General features: G+C 33.1%; 2 protein-coding genes across 2 annotated transcripts; both read right to left on the bottom strand.

The window, feature by feature from the left end:
* Positions 1–4,333: 4,333 nt before the first annotated feature.
* Positions 4,334–6,475, bottom strand: LOC105768489 (vacuolar protein 8). The gene has a single exon (XM_012588421.2). The coding sequence runs from the start codon at positions 6,279–6,281 to the stop codon at positions 4,554–4,556; it is 1,728 nt and encodes a 575-aa protein (XP_012443875.1). The 5' UTR covers positions 6,282–6,475; the 3' UTR covers positions 4,334–4,553.
* A 6,482-nt stretch (positions 6,476–12,957) lies between these two features.
* Positions 12,958–14,461, bottom strand: LOC105768491 (F-box protein SKIP27). Its single transcript, XM_012588425.2, has 3 exons — positions 13,742–14,461; positions 13,565–13,639; positions 12,958–13,459 (listed from the first exon to the last, which is right to left on the bottom strand). The coding sequence occupies exons 1-3, from the start codon at positions 14,027–14,029 to the stop codon at positions 13,265–13,267; spliced, it is 558 nt and encodes a 185-aa protein (XP_012443879.1). The 5' UTR covers positions 14,030–14,461; the 3' UTR covers positions 12,958–13,264.
* Positions 14,462–23,707: the final 9,246 nt, after the last annotated feature.

Here is a 23,707-nt window from a genome sequence, read left to right as displayed (position 1 = left end):
CAATTTGTATTCTGGAAAACACAATTATGAGGTCGAAATGAAGTAAAGTTTGGATGAAATGTTGTGTGTTTAAATTCTTGAATCCCAATAATGCAGCATTGTCGAACTCAACCAATAAAGCTCTTTTCTTTAAAAAAAAAGGTTTCAAAAGTTAATTAAGTAGATTCAATTCCAAAGTGCCCTACTTCTTGATTTGGGTTTTCATTTGTATTCTCAATTACAGCATTTTCCAGTTGGGTCAAACACAGCCAACCTTTCCTTTATTAACTTAGGATAAGCATAGATAGAGAAGAAAAGAGAGCTCCAAATGCAATATCTAAGTCAACCCAATATTTGTCAGAATCATTACGGGAAAATGAAGAAAAGAAAAGCAGATGAGTATGAAAATTGGGTTGTGTTTTTTGGTTATAATTTGAAGCCTTACTTTGCTGGTTTATGCTTATCTGAAAATAAAGCAAACTAACGTAACGGCCATGCTAGTTATGACAAATTGACCAAGGGCATATGAACAAGATAGCCGTTGCTTAGCAATAGCAAATATTGTTTTTAGGTTCACATGATCTCAGCTGTCAATTTGCTTTAATAATAATAATGTCGACGACTTGGGTTGCGGTGTTCATGGTTTTCTCGGCTTTAAATGAATAGATGGTGCTGCTCCTTCAAAGCCAACCAATATCACATCTTTAAAATTCAATTACCATGTTGGCCCATTTGCGCTCTCTCTCTATCTCTTTATTTTCTAATTTAAAATAGACAAGTGGATATAATTTTATTTTACTAAAGTGAGAGCTTGAATCTCTTTTTCTTAAAAACAAAAAACAAAGTTGATCATTAAAATACCACGATTTGACTTCCTCATAAAAGTTAAAAATAAAATCAATAAACCCTTTTCTTAAATTTTGTAGATTTTAAGGATGCTTTCAGAGAAAAATAGATTTTGGGAAAAATTATAATAGTATTATTACTGGAATTGTCAGCTAACGTTCACATTCTGCAAGTATCATTCTTTTAGCATGAGATTGCTTTGGTTGTTTATTATCATTTTTATAATTACTATAATTAATTGTATATCCCTGTCATTGCTTCCAACATTTAAATTAATTTATTGCAATTTTTGTGCTAATCTACGTGTTTTATGTCAAGACAAAAGAACATGCCAACACATGTTTAATCGCCCATTTTAATATTGTTTTCTTCTCCTTGTCACACGAAAGGGAGTTTAATAATAATAATAATTGTTATACCCTCCACACATGGCGGCAAGCCTTGAGACCTCTCTCTATTTTGTATCCATCAGTTAGTCACTAAATAATTAATAACCCAGAAAATCTAATTTCAATCAACTTTCTTTTTTCCCTAAAAGGATATTTACTTTTTTTTTATTTAAAATGTGACCCCTTAAGCCAACAAACATCACTTGAATCTAACTACTTTACACCACAACTCAAAGATAATTACAGAATATGTCTCGTCACAAACATCCTTCCCATGCATTCCACAATAATGATTGATAGCATGTTTATCATGACAGTACCACCAAACAGGGAACCTCCACTATATATACTTGATGAAAAAATGATCAATCCTCAAGCATTATAGCCTCCATATTGTCCTCAAAATCCTCCTTTGCTTCCTTAACTTCCTAGCTCACTTATCTCATCCGACTCTTCACCCTGCAGAGTGAATTGGGCTTTCTCAACATCACCATACCCTCTTCCATGTCCCCTTCCTTATGGATATCCAACAACAACAATAATAATACAACAACATATGTGTATACTTTAAAAGTACAACAGATTTGTATACCCATTTCGACTTCACTTTTACATGCATTAAACCTTGACTAGCCTATAGTAAAGTTGCATCATTTACCACTGCAATGCATATTATATAGCCTAAATGAAAGTAAATTGAGAAGTAGATGGACAATGGTCAATAGGGGCTTGCAATTTGCATACCCTTTTTCCTGATTACGACCGCGTTCTATATAAAAAAAATGAAGGATTTGACCCTAAAAATTGACCATTCGTAAGAAGAAAACTCTACCAGGAAGTAAACTTGATAAGTCTCTGTCACAATACATAAAATGTCGGTATTAATGTAGTGGACCAATACTTTTGATTTGGAGGTAGATCTGACCCTGGTCAAGGATTAAATCTTCAATTTCACCCCTTCCAACATAACCACTCTACGTTTACATTGACAGCCAATACTGTCGGTTAAATTTGAGCTTTGCTCCCTAAATGATAAAGTTGTTCTCTGGCTACCCAATCAAGATTCCATCATAGTAACAAAAGATGAGATATTTTTTTAAATCAGACATTGAATATTAAAACAACTCTACTCCAGTCTCCATATATTAAATTAAAAATACTCGCATGCTACACTCTAAATCAGATTACATAGATGAGCAAAGCATGACAGCAGAGATTAAACGCAGGACAGCAAAGACTTGCATATCGATGAAAATGACAGTTTAAGAGTGAAGGAAGGGCTTTGAATTTTCAATTCGATGCCCAAATTTGCACATGTTATCGGATACTTTGATTGGTTCTTCGAAAAGGATAACTAAAAACTATTAGTGGTCCATCACCACCAGCATTTCTTTTTTCTGATGCTGTTGCCTTAGTTATTTTATTCACCAAATTTCCCAGTCAGAACAAGTAAAATTAAATGGATTTGGACAAATATATTTTTTATTTGATTTAAATTGACAGCTTAGTGACTGATTGTGCATAGAAATCATGGACCACCAAGAGTTGGAAGTATGATATTTCAGGGAGAATAATTCAGCCTACAATTCGTCATTCAACATGGAATAACAATCACTTTGTTCACCAGCATACATGGTTCATGGAAAAGAGTCTTTATGACTTGGGTACTTACTAAACCATGTTAGGTAGCCATGGAAAATGACGAATCAATGTTAGGACTCGGGTACACTTATCAAATGAAACAAAAATGCAGCACAAACTAAAGCTTGAAAAGATTTTCTAGATTTGCCTCATCTCAGATAGGATCCAATACTTTTGGGCCGATATAGTTTTACTTGTCTTTTGATGGTTTGTTTGTTTGTTTAAAGGGCTCTTCCAATTCAATTCCCAATCGACAACATGGCCCAAATTATATCCCTATATGTTAGCAAAGGCAAGTGAAATCTGATCTTGTCCAGTGCTAAAAACTATATGGCAGTAAATGAGAATTTTGCTTGTAATAATTAAAAGCAGCAAGCAACTTGTGGTGTACGCCGCACCAGAACAGAGTCTGATGCCCTGCTTCTCAATCACCTAAATGCTAATAAATACTTACCCGCTCCTAACCGCGTGATATTTACTGGTATACAGTAACTAGGTGTTTCATTTATCAACCTTTCTTTTAGCATGGACACTATGTATTTGCACTTGCTACATGGATTGATCATTAATGTTGAGAAGTTCATCATCCCATATGGTTCCCTCGAATATTTTGTATGTCCCAACTTCTAAATCAAGTAGTCTTGTTGATTGGGATTTTTCCTCTTTTTTTTTTTTTGTTTAAATAAATGTAACCAGCATTTGTTGATTTTTTTGGTTTGCCAACGAGGCTGGTTTCCATTGAAATGAAAGCAGTCAAATCTTGAGCAAGGTGTCATTTGGCATTGGATTCTGGTGGGTATCATTGCTCATTGATTCAACTTCTCACAGCAATTGAAATCATCTCTCAGAACTACAAAAAGAAACATTTCACTTGCCAGCAGCAGTCTGAGTGAAACATATGGGTCTCAACTTCCAGTTTTGACTCATGACATGGTCCACACTCCACACCCCTAATTAAACCAAGTCGGCTAACTTATTACCATTAAATTCGTGTACTCTACAAATGGTTAGATCCTCAACATTAGGCCATCAAAACCTCTTTCAATTGACTCAAACAGTTGTCTCTCAATTGTCATGCTTCTATATCCTATATCTCAATCCTCAAGCTAATGATAAACTGATGCCTGGCGATCTAAGCCTATGCTTTTATATCAGAATATTAAGTGGTTTTCATGAATTAGAAAAATCATGATAAGATGAAGAAGATAATGCTGGCAATAACACAAACAGATAGAGAAGGAACTTTCATCAATCACTATCCCTTCTGTCCCATGATGGCAGCTGACAAAACCTTGATTGCCACTGCTCACATGCCTATTCTGGATTTTCATGCCTTTCCCATGTGCAAGCACCTCAATTGCTTTCCACCATTTCTACACCATATATTAACTAATATAACTGCAATTGCATCAATTTTAATATATATATACATATATATGTATGAAACTGTAATTCCCAAACAAGAATGCCACAGTATCTTTACAGAATCTATAAGAACAGCTTTTATTTGATTACTAATGATTACAAGTAAAACAAAAAGCTGTTCAAAAGCTGTTTTTCCTTTTCTTTTTTTTTACCAAGGAGATGGATTTAGGATACAGTGACATTAAAAGATTTGTAAAAACAAGTTAATGAGACTTGCATAACGCTTATGCAGAGATATACAGTAAGCAAAAACAAAAACAAAAAATATTACATTCAAGAATGCCAAAATCCACTTAGAATACTACGAAATCTGTTGGTAGACAACTTCCTGACAAGTTTTTTGGCATCATAAACTTCAGCTTCAGCGAGCTTTTCTATGTTCTTTAGATATCCGGAACTGGCAATTTTTCTTCTTCCACTGTTGCAATTTGTCAATGACATTAATATAGATAGTAAGAGCTTTTTGTTACCTGATATGCCATCCTCTTGATCAAGCAACTGGAGAAGAAAGCCTACGTTCCGATCATCTTGAACGAATCGTTTTCGATTTTTTGGGACCGAGACCAAGCTAGAGAGTGCCTCGGTTGCCATTTCACGCACTTCATATGACTTTGCATCGAGCAATTTGAGAAGTTCAGGCATGAAACCGGCATCTCCCATTGCCTTTTTAGCCTCTTCTGATGCGCTACACAACCTAAACGTTACCTTCAGTGCCAATTCTTGAACCGAAGCCTCACCGTTGCGTAGCAAGAAGAACAGTTGATTGATAAACCCGAAATTCATCAACATGTTTATGCAACTCTGCGAAGAGAAACATAGATTCTCAATTGCCCTCAATGCTACTTCTCTTGTCTTTGAAGAGGTCGATGATTTCGGATCCAAAACGCGTACTAATGCACGAACCCCTCCTTCTCTAACAACCATTTGACGAACTGAGTCATCTCCGGAAGCCATATTCTGAAGGAACTCCATTGAATTTATCTGCACGATTTCATCTCTTGATCTTGCAAGCTTGATGAACGTTGAAATGGCACCTTCTTCAACAATAAACCTCTTTATCTCTTCAACCCCAACAAGATTTCTCAACAACGCACAAGCAAGACCGATCAGTTCCCCTCCAAACTCACCGCTTGAACATATTTTCAGAAGGGCAGTCACCCCACCATGAGCCGACACTGACCATGCGTTGTCTGAATTAACGGTCAATCTCTGAAGACACCTAGCGGCTCCTTCTTTACCCAACTCACTGCCATTTTCCAGAACCCGAACCAAAGGCCCAATAATCCCAGCTCCAACCAAAACCCCCTTGTACAAATCGAACCCTGATAGTAAAGATACAATCTTTGAAGCCTCTTCTTGAATCTCCATCTCAGGTGAATCAAGAAAGCCTACTAACACATTCACAATGCCACCAACTTCCACTACGAGTTTAGCATACCTCTCATCTTCATCCACAACTTGATATAAATTAACCAAGGCTTGCCTTTTCATTTCTATGTCGCCTATCTTCATTCTTGTCAGCAAATCTCTTATGTAAAACCTCATGTCGTCTTTACCAGCACCAAGGCCAGGCCTTGAAACCACAATGGCAAACCCATGGCTCAGAATCCCAGCACTGTAAATCCCAGAGAGATTCTTTACATGGCTGTCAAATCTTGCAATCATCACATCAAGGTCGCTTTGCATCAAGAGCTTGCCACTGTAGGAAAGATCCGCACAGCTTCTTGCAAGATTATGACACTCATTTGCAGTGACCAAAACGGAAGGGATCAAGCCAGAAAAGACTTGTGTGTTTTGGCTTGAATCACAGTTTTCAGCGGCCATTAAGCCTGAATTTAACTCTTCAAGCTTCTTTCGGATAAGCTGCCATTTAACGCTGAAAACTTTGATAGAATGAGAAAGGGAAATCAAAGAAGATATAACCTCAATGGCCTGCCCGAGACCAGCTTTCATTGCCATGAAAGATTCTGTCGAGTTTTGGTGTTGCTCTTCTTCTCCCATTCTTGCTGTCTTCTTTAATCTTTTATCACGAATTTTGAAGCAAACCCATTTTATTTTTCTTTTACAAAAGGAATCTAAGGAAGAAATAGGTAATCTTATCAGAAGACGAGAGAGAGAGAAAGAACAGGCAGTGACTCCCTATCCATATTCATAGTTATCTCTATGTTTGCAGCCGAAGCAAATTTGAGACTTTATTGTACATTTACAGGGCTGACATTTTGGAACTTTATATAATAGTGACAAGTCAGTAGGATGAAGCCAAGGGTATTTCTGTCATAATAACCATGGTTAAAAAAAGGGGGCTGAAACTCAGACTGCTGGGAGTTGGAAACATGTTTAAAGATCAGAGTAAGTGATGTGATTCAGATTAGAAGATGCATGTTTAAAAGGACATGTGTGTCTGATGAAGGCCACGACACAACAGTGTATTTTATCTGTTCTGATGATTATATATGAATGGATTTACCTTGGGTAGCTCTAGCTCTGGGTTTTATCTGATTGAGAATAAAAATCTAGGTAGCAAAAAATCTGGATGCAGCCATCACAAGTGGGCAGTAAATACTTTGTAGAAAGAGGAATTTATTCCCCAAATACAGCCTCTTTTCTTTTTAGGAATATAACTTTAATGAAATCTACCTGCAAATGAGATTAGCAGGTAACCAAAATCACGTTTCAGAGCAGCAGAACATCATATGGTGCAGTAATTACTACTCAATTTAACTGTTGACGTATTAGGTAACCGTTACTTTCAATACATACACATCTACCTTGCGCGCCTTTTAACACATGGGATCAAAGTTGATGTTCTGAGATTTTAATGGTTGGTTGAATATAATTTTGTATTTTTAATTTTATATTCCATTCTAGATTATTCATATTTTAGTCCATCCATAATTTTGTATTTTTAAAGAGTAAAACATAATATTAATACAATTTATTCTTTAAATTATTTTAGTTTATGAGTGTACTTTTAGTTAATTTAAATATTTAAGGTTGTCATGAATTTATAAATTTATTTCACTATCATATATTCACTTAATAAAAATAAAAATTATTATAATTTTACAAAATTAAGATTAGAATATATTAAAGAAATTAAACTTGTTAAAATAAATAAATTTTATAATAAAGATTCTTATTAAGTACTTTTTTTCCATCAACTAAACATCGATATCTTTCATTCTAACCAAATGAATCAAACAGCAATGTAACATACTTATAATCTTACATTCATATAATGTTATTACGGATTTAATTTTACATTCATCGAACTAAATGTTCCAAAATGTTTAGGTTCGAGTTTCACCTACATGAAAATAAATTAATTTGAGTCGAGTTAGTTATTCAATTTATTACTTAAGTTGTCCGATCCATATATAATTTGATATACCTCGGCTTCAATACTTAAATCCCAGGTGATAAGTTCATAGATATAGTTAAAACCAAGAGTTTAAGATGAAAAAGGCGAGAATTGGGTGAGAGAGGCTTCAGCTTAGATGTTTGGAAGTTGATGAGATGAGTACAACAATGGCTATAACTTTGTTAATTAGTTGAAATGTAGTTCAGTTAACTAATTTTAATTCCGACTTAAGACTTGGGTTAACAGAACCATTAAAATATAAAACATTGCGTCTAATGCACGAGATGGGTTGTTTAAGGTTGGTAACATTCTCAACTTTACTTAATTATATTAATATTTAATTCCTTCCATCCTTAACTAAAATATAGTTAAAAAATTGATAGACAACAATCTTAAAATCAGGAAATGATGTGCCTCGACCACCGTGTATGTATATTATATTATTATATTAAAATTGAAATTTAATCACATTTTAATATTGATATGATAAAAGCATCGATTGAATGTTTTACACGACAATTATATCCATCAAATAAAAGATTAAATCGTTAATATATTAAACTAAAAAATTACAAACTTCCCACTTTCAACTTTGAAAAAGCAAATGATAAGCATGATTGTTAAAGAGATTTATGAACAAATTTAAACCACTAGTTTTAGGGAGGAATATGATGTGAATATTGTGATTGTGATCGTTCTTTACTGATTCACGCATATAATCCCTTAAACTTCTCTATAAAATTTACTTTACTTTATCTCTTTAACAAGTAAATGAATAATGTATACTAATTAAGAATCACATGAAAATCAAAGGAAATTTTTAGAAAGTCGTAGCTTTCACGAAATATTATCTTTTAAGACTTTTATTAAAATGATTGTATGAATGAATATGAAAAATAAAAGTTATTGGGACAATTGGTTACTAAAACCCACAAATTAGCCAATAAGTAAGATATACAATGAAGACCACAATAGAGACAAAGCTGCAGAGGATTAAGGCTTTGAGACAAAACAAATAAACAAACAAATAAAGGCAAAGCCTTTATGGACCACCCAATTTCTAAGGACACCCTTTCCATTTGGTGAAAAAAGAGAGGAAAAAAAAAAAAAAGTAGCTTTCAATTTTCCCAGCATGGAAAAAAAAAACAGAAGAAAAGAAAAGAAAAAAGCCCTCCACCACTTCAAAACCATGTGAAGCCCCTTTGTTAGATGCCTTGAGGTAGCAGTCACATATATAGCTTTCTTTTTCTATCCTATTTTAAGCTTGGTGAGGTTTATGAGAGAAGCTGAAGAAAAGGCCAAAAAGCTGTGTTCTTGTCAAAGCAAATATATTATGCTAAAAGATAACATAAAGGGAATTGATCCCAGTCATTAAAATTAATGAAAGTTTCTAGAGGAAAAGATGATGAGGAATTTAGGGTATCTGTTCCTTACACAAAAAAGAGGAGGCACAAAGGAAAATAAAAATCAACCCTTAGAAGAAGACAAACGAAATGTTTATAAAAAAATGAATGACCCATGAACTAAACATGACATGATTAGATGTCTAGTTCCATGCTACAACTGTCGTATTCCTAGACAAAGTGCCCCATTATTGTGCGAGTCACGGATCAATGTTTTTCATAACATCTTTACACAATAACTAAGGCTTTACAAGCCTTTAAGATGGATTTGATTAATCAAAATTTAAACTCTAATTAAAGAAAAGAGATGGGTTTTTCTTTAAGAAGCAAAGGGAGTCGGCAAATTCCATTAAAACCTGAATGTTTCACCCAAACAGTGTTGGATGATCTTCATCCTCTTTTAACAGCATAATTGGGTAAGCACATGGCCTCAACCCATCACCTTTGAGGGGACCGAATGCTTGTCAAATCCGTCGAGTACTTGCATATTCACCAGCCTTATCAGTAGTGGGGACTTGGTTTATTTTTATTTTTTTATCTTGTCTACATCTCATCATTATCATACAAGATCCAATGAGCAAACTCAGTTAGAATGAGATAGGAGTTCCTTAAGCTTTTTCTTACGATTTAGTTTCAACCAGTTTTCAAAAGCTTTGATTGTTTTGCTGTCACCAGGGTTATGTGATTTGTAATTTTTTTGTTCATTAGTTTCGTGTGTTAGTTGTAAAGTTATTTTTCTTTATTCCATTATTGGAGATAGAGCTGTTTGTGGAGCTACACTGTGTAAAAAGACGTAGAATGAATCCTCTGTACTGTTTTTGTTGTTTAATGCCAAAGGAGGCGTTAGGTACGTTTTATTAATTGTGCGCTAAAGCAGGAAAGTGATGATCTTGGCACACCTTTGAGTAGGTCACAAGTGAAAATGCTAAACAAGTGCACAATTACAATATACCTTTGCTTCAAAGAGAAAGGTAAAGATAAATATATTTCATGCTCATCTACTCCAAAAACAAGTGAAGGAAAAATGATCCAATAATGAGCTAAAATAGGGTAAAATTACAGAATTTGGGTTGATGGAGACATTTGGGTCTGCTTAATTTCTCTCATTTCTTAATCAAATCTTCCAATTATATGTTGATTCTTTTCTCTTGTTTGGGCTTAAAAATTCAGTGTTGAACATATGTTAATGACATAAAAGATAAAATTTCTAATCACACATCTTGATCTAATTTCAAAATAACCAGATTTGAAAAATCTATTAATAATGACCGGTGATGTGATTCATTAATAGGGATTCTATAATTGAATCCTTAAGCCTACTATTGAGGGCTGAAGGGGGTGCTTACTATTTGAACAAGCATAATAAAGACCGCTACAGAATGTGGAGCCTGCAAAGCAAAAATGGGTTTGATTTCAAGTAGCTATCTAAGGCATATGGCCTAGGAGACCATGAAGTGTGTGACCAGTCGATGAAAATTGAACATCAAAACATGCATGTGCTGAAACCCAGAAATCATGGCGATTAAGCCCTTCCAACTCTCACCCATTTATTGCTTTCTCTATATGCTATTGCATCAATCGCTGCATATGCAAAAACATGACTAGTTGACTATACAATCGTAATTTAATTGTATTTCCAAGTGCGATCCAATAATTAGCTTCCAAATTTTGTATTTAATTGACGGATGGAATGGAGCTTTTGTAACTTCCAGGGCAAGATAATGAAAAAGCGTGATGCATGGGACCTCCAAATATAGATCCCAATAGCAATATATGGTTATTATGGTTGCTTTAAAATTGAAAGATATAGCTTACCAGAAAGTTGCTTAAACAAAGCTTATGCCATGGTGCCATTGGATTGAAGCTCAAGACTGTTTGCGATGACATGCAACAAAAACCTAAACCGTTTCATCTCACCAAACCCAAAATCCAAGTAATAATGCCATCAAATTCCAAGTGTGAATTGAAGTATCAAATTAATGATTAATACCCACCAAATACATCATAATTTACGTGACTGAAGAGTGATGAGATCGTGATAAATCTTTTACTGGACCTCTCTATTGGGCTGATTCCATTGAAACCAGGTGAATAAGCAGCATTTCAAGCCCATCAGGCCTATGCTCCCTTCCCTGGGCTTCAATTATGAAATCGTAGTAAATCAAATTTGGAAGTTGGTATAATTGCTTCTTGCAGATATGCCCCCTTTCTGAAAAGTTTATAGATAAGAAAGTTTTAGGGGTAGATATGGGTTAAAAGTCCCTATATTACAGGGATTGGACTAAATTAGTTTCTTCAGTATTAAAATCATTATTTTAATCTTTACACTATTAAAAAGAATTAAATAAGCTTAAATTGTAATAGAATCAATCTTTACTATATAAAAAATAACTTGAAATTTTTTTTCAATTGCTTTAAAAATATTAACTATGTTAACAGTATAGAGACTAAGTTGATCCATTTAATAGTAGAGGAACTAATTTGATCGGTAGAGGGACCTCTCGGTACATTTACCCAAACAAATGTAATGCGTAAACTTTAATGAAATAAGCAAGTAGAGTTTTTTTTTTTTTAAATGTGTTCAATTGATAAAAATAAAAGTTCGATGTTTAGAATTATATAAAATTAAAACTTATGTATCATGTTGTAAATTAAACTAAAGTTGATGTTTAGTTTTAAGATTTATCTCGAAATGGCGTTGCTAATGTGAAGCAAAGTATGTAGCAAGAAATGAGATTAGTCGGATGACATAATCTTAGCAACAGTTTCTAAAATAAGATGCGTATTAAATTGTAAAGATAAAGACATGGTGATACTATAGATAAAAAAACATCGGATTCTCTTTTAAGTTCAAATCAGGCTTATGATGTTCTGCATTAACAAGCTGGTAAAGTAAGCACTAAAAAGAGAGGCCTTTCCCTTTGCACTTTGACTTGTATTAAACATGGACCCTTAAACAGATTCTATAACAATGCCACAATCAATTGAAATTTGTGCAAAAAAGTATCATCACTTTCATAATGCAAGTAGAATCCATTTAAATGCAATTAGATTGGATATTGCTTTTTTGGTGATCTAAGTTCTGCCCAAAATTTAAAAACGAGATATTCGAATTTTTTATAAAATTATTTTCTCGACTTACTTGAATAAACAAAATTATGTACTAAAGACAATCCTAACGGATGCTCAATCCCAAATTTGTGCAAAAATTACCATTAACAATACCATTTATCACTTTCCTAATCCAAATAAAAATAAGGTAAAATTTATTATCAACATTTAACAGTGACAGACAATTTGCAGACTAAACTATAAAGCCTTCTTCAAAATATTACCAGCATTAAAAATCAATTAATTTTTTATTGCTGAAATCAAGATTTCCACAATTTTGCAACCAATAGCCATATTAGTTCACAGTTCACACACACCTCAATTCATTCTCTGTTCATTGCCTTTTTTACTTGACAAAGTTTTAGTCAAAATTTGAAAATTTTCAATGGATTTCAAACTCTTCAATAGTTGTTCATCCCATATAGGAAGAAGATTTAGAAATACATTTCCCATTCATTAATCTATGGTCTGTCATAAATCACAAGAAAATAGATTGGAAATGTCTTTGATCAAAGGCAAGCCATTCAAGATTTCCTCAAGAAATGGTACCGGCACAGCAGTTTTTATAGAAAGACCTCAGATGATATCAGTAAGGAATGGACATGTTTGTACACCATTATTAAACAGTAAAGCATGAAATCCCCTCTTTGATTCAGCTTCAAAGTTGTACAATTTATCACAAAATCTAGCAACTGAAATCTACCAAGAAACTTTCTTTCTGAGAACATGGTAAGATTATGCTTGATCTTTAGAACTTCAAGGTATATCTAACCATAATCCAGTAAACAAAACAAGACTATAGTTTATACGAGGAAATGTCTGCATTTATTATATTTTTAGAATCAACTTTATCAAATCAGAAGGGTAAAGATTGCCCTCCAAACAAATACACCCGAATCTGGAACCTCCCTTTCTTTCTATCATGTACACAAAGATACAAAAACGAGCTAAAAAGCAACCATGTATCTTCAACGAAACATTTGAAGAAATTGCTTGTCTAGAATCTTACCCCATGTACAATGATCCGACAACCAGATCCACTAATCAATCCCCTTTTAATCTACAACAACTACTACTATTTCTACAGGCTATTTACAATCTTCTTCGTGTCAAGCAAACAATGCCACTGAAATATCAGCCAGTTTATTCCGGTTGATTGACCTATGAGACCTCCATTGCCTCGGTGCATTTGGAGCTTCAATCTCGTGCAATTCACTTGGTTCCTCGAAATCAATGGATGTTCGAAAAGCCTTGACCTTTGTTGGTGTGCTATAAGCAAAATGCAACTGCTTTGCAATTACAGTCTGAGAAAAGAAATGGAACAATCAGAGTCAAAATCAGGTTAAAATACTTAACAAGCAGGAAGTGAACAGTTTACAATCCAAATTAAATGATTTTACTATACTCACAGCTTCTCTGATTGATTTGGAAACAATTAAGAGTCGCTTCAAATCTTCATGGTCCACACCACAAATAATCCTAATCTGCAGATAGGAAAAGCAAAAATCTTTCTCATTAATCACAATTCAATCCAAAAATAGAAACTAATAACAACAATTGAGGCTATGGGTTTTTTTAGCACTCACAAGAAGATCTTGAGGAAGTGATTCAAGAGATGATTTTTCATGGTAATCATCAAACGTCACTATCATGACTATCCTCTCACTGCATTGCCTTTTCAACAGTGGAAGTTTGGCTGCAGAGGAATCAAGAGGCGAAAAATCCTCCATCTCATTTGATATGCCGACCCTTTTCCTCCCTAATCCAAGCGTGCGTCTCACAAACCCTAACCGTAACTCTTCCTCCTCATTTACTCCACCGTGATTCAAGTTCAATGAAGAAGTACTCCGTACTTTGCTCAAAGCCATTTCCATATCCAACTCCAACTGTTAAAAGTCTTTTGATAATCAGAACCAAACCCCACTCAAATAAGAGACTTAAAAGACTAGATTTTACAATCAGTAAATGGAATATAAATAAATATCTATACAGAGGAGAATCTAAGAAGAGCTAATGAAACTACCTTATACCTCAAAACGAAATAAAAGGATCTTTAGAGAAGCAGAAAAGGCAGAGGAAACTGATGGATTAGATTATAGAGATCAGATAAAACCCTAAAATTGAGAGAAAAGAACTGACTGTTGTGCTGCTAAAGAAAGGAAACCAATAACTGCCTTCTATAAACAGAGTTGCTTTAAAAATGTAAACTTCCGGTAAAAAAGCGGTTTTCTTTTTAAAAAGAACAGAAATATCTACGCGATTTTAGCTTTTTTTTAATAATTTAAATCTAGAACCTACTGGATTATTTAACCCCAAAAATAAATAAATTTTCTGTTTTTTTTTTGTAATTTTAATTTTCGCTCCCGCGTGCGTGTCGGGAGAGAGAGAATTTAATATATTGCCTTCGCGGTTAAACAAAAAAAAATAGCCGTTGGGAATGTACACGTGTAGAGAAATGAGCTTAGGTGAGAAGCAACTTGAGTGGTGATGGTGGAGATATGGTCGGTCCAAGTCGGCTTTGTCGGTCTGCTTTCATTTTAGCAACTTTGGTGTTTGCTCATCTGTGGGTAGATGAGGCACGTGTAAGGTGGATATGAGTTTGGACTTTGGTGGTATTGGGCGGACGATAATAAAAGATTTAACAGCAGCCATTGCTTTGTTCTTCCAATTTGGAGGCTGACGGCTTTTGTTGCATATATTTAACAAGGGTGGGTCCTATTCCTATACATTTGGTCGGTCAACATACGTCAACACTTAATTTCTAAAATTCTACTTTTATTTCTACTCATCCGCATTAACATCTATAAGTGACCTTCTTTTTTATATTTAGTGAGCTACCTTGGTTTAAACTTTAAAATATTCAGGTTCCATTTACCGAAAATATTTTTTGAAAATTTTAAAATAAATTTTAAAATTTATTTCAAATGTAGAATCACTCTAAAAATGTTATTTCTCTTTGTTTATTTTCTTTCCTTTCGTATTTATTTCAAATGTGTCCAATGGTATCAATTACTGACATTTTATAGCAAGAAAATTACAACATACTTCAATTTTTTAAAAAATCATAAGATAAACAGAATAAAAAGATCAAAGAGCAGCAGCATTGGAGGAAAAAGAGAAAACATTTTGAGTTGAATTGGAAGAATCAGAGGAGGGATTAAGTTATCGACGAGAATAAATCTCATGAGTATACTTGATTGATATGGTGAAGTTATTGGGTTTATTCATAAAATATGAGAGTTTAAATAAAAATATAATATTTGGATAAAATCTTTAACATATGAATCAAGTTTGGATTTCAACACTCAAAATTCAAGTTTAACTTGGTATATTATTGTGTTTTATTTTATATATATTTTAAATTTAATTTGTATAAATTAAATATAATATTATATAATGTAAACATTAAAAATATGAAGTCGTTCATGTTTAAAATTTTAATAAAAAGAAAACATATTAAATTAAATATAATATGAACAAGTCTAATACAAGTTTTGCTTAATCATTTGTAAACATGAATGAGACTAAACAAATTTTGAGACTTATATTTTATATTAGACTAAATTTGAGTAAATATAATATATATATATAGGGGCTTGACCCGAATATGATTAGCTCAATCCATAGACAAAATAAGAAATGGCAAAAAATGGATTTGGGGACGATGATGGCAGTCGGCTACTTTGATGGTGGTTGTCAATTGCTTCCAAGGTGACGATTAGTTGTGGATATTGTGAGATTTAGATTAGTAATTCAGCTGGTGAATCATAATATATATAAATCTAAAAATTCTATGCGAAAGTTAATAAGCACAAATAAATAGAAATAATAAAATTAAATATTTAAAATAGTTTTAACTAGTTGGAATAATTTTTTTGGCATTTTAAATTGATTTTTACTTAATTTTAATTTTATGATATCGATTGAGCAATCAATTCTCAACTATGATTCTTACAATCAAGATTTTAGCATTAAATTTTGGGGCCAAGTTATATGTATATTTGTTTAGTTTATTACAAGTGAATGTACTTAGCAACTTCCATTCAATTCATCTACTATTAAATGTAATATTCTATAAAAGAGAATTAAACTACACTAAATTGGAACAAAGTTAATATTTATTATTTAAGAATGACTTTTACTGTTTAACAAAATTATATTTTGAATTTCTTTTATGGTTCTGCAGATAAAGTATTTTTTTTTGGAGTTGAACTGTAAATAAAATAATAATAAATTTTCATGTCAAATTTTAAATATCAAATGTTAACTTTGTTCTAATTTGACCTTATTTGATTTGTTTATAGTGCAAGGATCAAATGGAGTTTGCGATAAAAGAAGCAAGATTCCTTGATTCTTTGGGGTTTGGCAACCAAGACAAGATATTTATTAGGTCATCACTAGACCTATTCATGGACCAGAAAACTTGCTTAAGCTCAAAGGCCTATTTAAATTTTGAGAAGATCTGAACAAAAACATTAGGCACTTTTAAAATATGAGTTAAGCTCGAGCTTAAACATTCAAGCTTTGAGCCCAACCTGACCCGTTTTAAAATTAGTAATAATTTACATCATGATATTTTTTATATGTTATGTAATTTATAATACATAAAAATTAAAAATATAGTAGTATATAATACTATTATGATGTTAACATTAAAATAATGTTAAGTGACTATATATATAATTTTAATAAATAAAAATATATACAAATATTAAATATTAAATAAAAATATCTTTTAAATTTTTTTAAAAAATAATATGGACATGTCTAAAATAAATTTCAGTTAACCATTTACAAATATAGACAGATTTGAACAAAATTTTAAGCTCATTTTTCATACCGAACTTAAACAAATATAAAATGTGTTAATATCATGCATAAACCCAACCCGATCTATGAAAACCTCTTAGTGATTATCATCCCGGAAATCAAACAAAGGCAGGTTAACTAAGACCTCAGTTGATCTACTATGAACATCATCTCTCCGGTTTATCTTTAGATGATTTGTCAGCTTTATAATGTAATACCCCTAACCTATATCCATTGCCGGAACAGGGTTACGGAGCATTATCGGAGTTTACAGAACAAATACAGTTGATTCATATAATTATTCATATCCAAAATCAATCATATTCTCCCCTAAATGGGCCCTCAAGGCCCAAAATATGCATTTAAAACAAGTCGGGACTAAACCGGGAACTTAAAGAATTTTTTGCAAAATCTCAAAAATTTTCTAAGGTGCAAGGGACACACACTAGTGTGGCCAAGCCGTGTGTCTCACACGGCCGAGAGACACGCCCGTGTTTCAAGCCGTGTGGACATTCGAAATAGGGACACATGGTCGTGTCTCAACCCGTGTCCAAATTAGAGTGGTTACTGACTTAAGTAACACGGCCAAGCCACACGCCCGTGTGCTAGGCCGTGTGAACATTTTATTTTACATAATTAAGTGCAGGGGCCACACGGCCAAGTCACACGCCCGTGTGCCGCACACGGCTGAGATACACGCTTGTATCTTTGCCCGTGTGAAAATACCTGAGCATTCTGTTTTGCAATTTTAAAGATGCAGGGGACATACGGCCGAACCGTGTGAAAATACCCGTGCGCATGGCCATGTGTCACATACGGCTGAGACACACGCCCGTGTCTCTGCCTATGTGGACAAAATAAGGTCATTTCCAAACCTTATTTCTCACCCAAACTTGTCTTTCACCTACATTAACATTTAAACACATTCCCAATCCAATATAAATCATTCAAACCAAGCCAAAATAATTTTTATGTAAGACATCAACACATATGTTCAAGTATCTATACATACCAAAATACCATATGTACATATAGGCATGTTCTATCAATTTTACTATCATAACTAATATGCCTATATGATTTTCAAGAATCTTAATCATCCATTCCAAACACACATTAAACATATTAAGACCATTCAGTATATAAAAACATACCATTTACAAGTCATACCAATGGCTAATTCCAACCAAACACATACATGCCATCCTTGACCACTTTAGCCTATACATGCCATTATACTCAAAAGAAAGTTTGCTATTTATACCAAAGCGAGTTGAGGATAGTGTGATGTAGCTCTAACCAACTTCCAACCTTTATGAGCCTCTTAGTACTATAAAACAAAAGAAATAAAACAGAGTAAGCAATTAATGCTTAGTAAGTTCGTATAATGAAAACTATCTTACTTCGTATAACGAAAATTATCTTACCATTCATTTGCATTTACGGTAAGTATACAAACACATTCCAACAACTTGGCCAAAAGCCTAAGCACATAATCTCACCAAACATGTCAGTTATTTATTTCATGTGAATATCAATAATAAGGATGAGCTCATCAAAAGTCAAGTTCCATGTATTTCATATATATATATACGAGTAATGATTCAATTTGGATTCATATGTTCTCATGTCAGGATTTTTTCCCGTTGAATTATTTAAAATATCAATGGATACACGAGTTGTAACACCCCTAACCCATATTCGTTGCCGGAGCAGGGTTTAGGAGCAGTACCGGAGTTTATAGACCAAACTCAAATATTTCATATTACTTCACATTCATATAAAAAATTAATAATAAATTAATCATATCGTCCCTTATATAAGCCCTCGAGGCCCAAAACATACATTAGAAACAAATCGAGACTAAATCGGAATCTCAGATAATTTTTCGTGAAATTTCAAAATTTTTCTAAAGTGCAAGACATACACGCTTGTCTGGTCAGCCCATGTGGCTCACACGACCAAGTGACACACCCATGTCTTAGGTCGTGTAACTCTCTGACTTGGGTCACACGACCGAGTGTTAGGCCGTGTGAAAATTTTAATTTTCATTAATTAGGTGCAGGGGTCACATGGCCAAGCCACACGCTCGTGTGCTAGGCCGTGTGATCAAATCTGAGCATTTTGTTTTGAAATTTTTAAGATGCAGGGGACACACAGCCAGAACACACGCCCATGTGTTAAGTCCTGTGTCACACACGGCTGAGACACACACCCGTGCCTCTGCCCGTGTGGACAAAATAAGACCATTTTCAAGCCTTATTATTCACTTAATTGCACCTTCCACCTACATAAACACTTAAACACATTCACCAACCAATTCAAGACATTTAAACTAAGTCAAAACCAGGTCTTATGCATGATATTTCATCAAATGTATTCATATATTCAATCTTACCTAATTGATCAAAATTCACATTTATGCATACTTTATCAATTATGATATCTTCATCCATTCATCCATATGCTTACCATCATTAAACCATTTCAATTTCACACATCAAACTGGTTAAGGCCATATATATGTACATTTTAAAATGTACCAAACACAAGTCATACCAATGGCTAGTTACAACCAAAATATTTAAAATGCCAACAATGGCTAAGTTAGCCTACACATGCCATTATAACCAAAATTAGTTTCATAATTGTACCGAAATGGGCCGGTGGATAGTGTGAGTGATCTCCGCCAAATTTCCAACCCAATGAGCCTCTAAGCACTACAAGACAGAGGAAAATAAAACAAAGTAAGCATATAATGCTTAGTAAGTTCGTATAACAGAAATTAACTTACCATACATTTATGCTTAAGGTAAGCATATAAAATTACATCCAGAACAATTTGGAAAATAGTCTAACACAAATAAACTCAACAAACAAGTTAGTAATGTATTTCATAAGAATAACAATAACAAGGATGATGTAACACCCCTTACTCGAGACCTTTGCCGGAGTCGGGCACGAGGCGTTACCTGACTTAACTCACCAGTTCGAAGCATAAAAATTTACTTTTAAAATTAATTCGCTCGCGTTTAACCAATATGTCCCTAGAAAGAGTAATCGAAACCCTAAAACATACAACATAAACGATTTGGGTCCAAACCGGGAACATTAAAAATTTTCTGAATACTTATACAAATCAAAATATTTTATTTCACCATAATAAAATTGTCCACCTGCATAACTGTCACAAATTTAATTATAACTCGAGTTACGAAACTCGAAATTTAGATCTGTAAATCTTTCTTGAAACTAGACTCATATATATTCTTACCATAAAATTTCCAAAATTTTTGGGTTATCCAATTAGTATAGTTTATTCGTTAAAGTCTCCCATGTTTCACTGTCTGACGGTTCTGACCTCTATTCACTAAAAATCAATTATCTTATTGTATAGACTTCATATGGTGCTTCTGCTTGTTTCTATTGAACATAGACTCACTAAAGAATCTAGACATATAAATTATAACTCATAATTTTTCTGTACAATTTTTAATGATTTTCTAAATCAGAACAGGGGACTTCAAAAACCATTCTTACTCTGTCTCACAAAAATTCAAATATATAAAAATATATAACTCTTTTGCTTACTCTATTTCTTTCATGTGAAAATAGACTCATTTATCTTTAATTTCATATCTCATTAAGCTTCTAATTCAATTTTCACTATTTTTGGTGATTTTTCAAAATCAAACTACTGTTGCTGTCCAAAACCATTTTAGTAAAAAAAAATTTAATAACCAAGTTTATAACACCTTCACTTCCTTTCAATTAAACCCTATACATGCCATATAAACCTTCTGATGCACAATAAAATTTACCAAAGTAATCTGGATAGTGTGCCCTGATGTGTTGATCCGATCCACCGGTTTCACATCAATCTACAAAAAACATTAAACACACAGGAGTAAGCTTACAGAAAGCTTAGTAAGTTCATAGGCCCATAATAAAATCTTATCAAGATTTCACTAACAATATTAATAAACAAGTATAATTCAACATTTCCTGCCAACCACAATCTCAAACAATAAATTTACTCAATCGATCTCAATATCAGATATCAACTTATTTCCAACATTTAGCTTCAATTGCACTTACAAATACTTGTCAATTTGAGGATCGTCTTACGGATTTGAGTACATCGTTTGCCCAGTGCCACGATTTGCTTGAATATTTTACAATGCTATAACTCAGTATGGTTTTCTTCATTGAAATACCATACCTACTTTTCACAACTCAGTATAGTTTTCTTTACTAAAATACCATACCTACATTCCACACTTTGCCATGGATCCACCATGGACTTATTCGTCAATTCATCACTGGTTACTAAACGTATGTACTCAATCCTAGATATCCCTTAATTTGAACTAACAATCTCATTTTTTTCTCATTTTTACCATAATCATATTTCAACAACAATATAAGAATTGATACAATATATCTTTCCCACATTAACAATTAATCATAAAAGTTCAGTCGTATGAACTTACCTGGGCCAATTTGTAGGAGTTGTAATATTTCAGGAACTAGTTTGATATTTTTTCTTTTCCGCATTTATCTTCGAATTCCTGATCTACAATATAAATATTTTTTCCATTCATTAGCATCTATTTCAATACTAATTCACTTCGCAATTTATGCCCTTCAATTTTCAAAATTACACTTTACCCTAAAATTTACAATTTTTACAATTTAGTCCCTACTCAATTAACACTTCAATTGAACAAATTTTCCTCAAATAATAATTTATCTAACCATTTTAGGCTATTATACATCCTTTGGTATTCATAATTTCAGTACAAAACCCCAATTCCTAACTTTTCACAATTAGGTCCTAAAATCATTTTCTACTAAAATCACTTAATAAAATCATAATATAATGAAATTAAAGCTTAAAATATATTATAATTAATCATAAAATTCCAGAACTTATTCATGGTAACTTAAAAAATCACCCATGGAATCAAAAACTAATGAATTCAATAGTTGGACCTAGTTGTAAAAGTCACAAAACATAAAAATTTCAAAGAAAAAAAGCAAGAATTGAACTCACATGGTATAAAATATGAGAAATAAGCTTGTTTCAGACCTCCTATGGCGTTTTTTCTGATAAATTATGAAGAAATCTCTAGATTTTTCACTTTTATCTTTGTTTTATATATTTAATTTGTAACATTTCCAATTTTGCCCTTGTTTCTCCTTACTTTCTTGCTGATTTTTCTTGCCCAACCATCCAGCCCATATAATTTGGGTCTAATTGTCTTTTAAATCCCTCCTTATTAGTCACTTAAGCTATTTAATCACAATTTAACAAATTTTACACTATTTTCAATTTAGTCCTTTTTAGTTAATTGACCATCCAAACGTTAAAATTTTCTAACGAAACTTTTATACTAACTCAATGACACTCCATAAATATTTCTAATAATATTTATGGCTCGACTTATGAATTTGAGGTCTCGATACCTCGTTTTAGACTCAATTTACCTATTGAATTCTTTTTAAATCACAAAATTCACTAATTCAAAAATTCTTCTAAATTCACACTTGACCCATAGTTATTAATTTATTAAATTTTAAAACTCACTGGTCAGATTTAGTGATCTCGAATCACTGTTTCCGACACCACTGAACATTAGGCTGTTATAGATGAACTCATCAATAATGTTTCCATATGTTTTCAAGTATATACAGATAATGATTCATTTTGATTTCCTATGTTCTCGTGTCAGAATTCCACCCGTTAAATCATTTGAAATTTTGATGGATACATGGGTAGTACACACAAAGCGTACACTACTGTAAATCCATCAATTCACGTTTAAGAGTGCTTTTACAAGTACATAAACAGAAATCTCTCTCTCATGCACTATAACGGGAAGCTCATGTGAGCCATGTAACCGAAAGCTTATCTGGGCAATAGAACGAAAAGCTCACAAAGAGCCTATAATGGGTAGCTGCGGAAAATAATTAATGGGTAGCTCCGAAGAGCAATTAATCATGAAGCACCGGATAGCCATATAACGGGAAGCTCACAGAGAGCCATATACGGAACGCTCATAAGAGCTGCGGTGTGCCCACAACACATGTAGGGTCAAAATCAATCGGGATGCTCCGAAGAGCTATTAACTGGAAGCTCGCAAGAACCATATAACGGGAAGCTTGAGAGTGCTTATAACGGGACGCTCTTTCCAGCTATGGTGTGTTCACAACATATGCAAGACCACAACCGATACGGGAACCCTGTATCCAATCAAATTTCATTTATTCAAACGAGATTTAACATTTATCGGGTATTTTTCGGATATATGATCAGACTTCCTATACATGGCTAGTAGACAATTCTCAAACAAATAATTCAAATTAATTCAAACATATAATTGCACAATTAAGTTACACGAACTTACCTCGACAATGTTCGTGAACTTGTATGTTACTAATTCGTTACTTTTTCTTTTCCTCGATCCAATTCCTATTTAGTCTATCCGGTTCTATACGAGTAAATTTAACTCAATTTAATACAATTTTATTCTCAATTCGATCCAATACATAACTTAGGCAAAATTACAATTTTCCCTTATACTTTTAATTAGTGACGATTTCATCCCTAGGCTCGAAAAATGAAATTCATGCAATTTAATCCTTATTCCAAGCCTAGCCGATTTTTACATATAATAATAGCAGCCCATGTATTTCAGAAAATTTTTTTCATAAATTTTTCATCTTTACAATTTAATCCC

The sequence above is a fragment of the Gossypium raimondii genome, chromosome 5 (assembly GCF_025698545.1).
Source record: "Gossypium raimondii isolate GPD5lz chromosome 5, ASM2569854v1, whole genome shotgun sequence".
Classification (NCBI taxonomy): domain Eukaryota; kingdom Viridiplantae; phylum Streptophyta; class Magnoliopsida; order Malvales; family Malvaceae; genus Gossypium; species Gossypium raimondii.
This window is presented reverse-complemented; position numbering and strand designations above follow the sequence as displayed.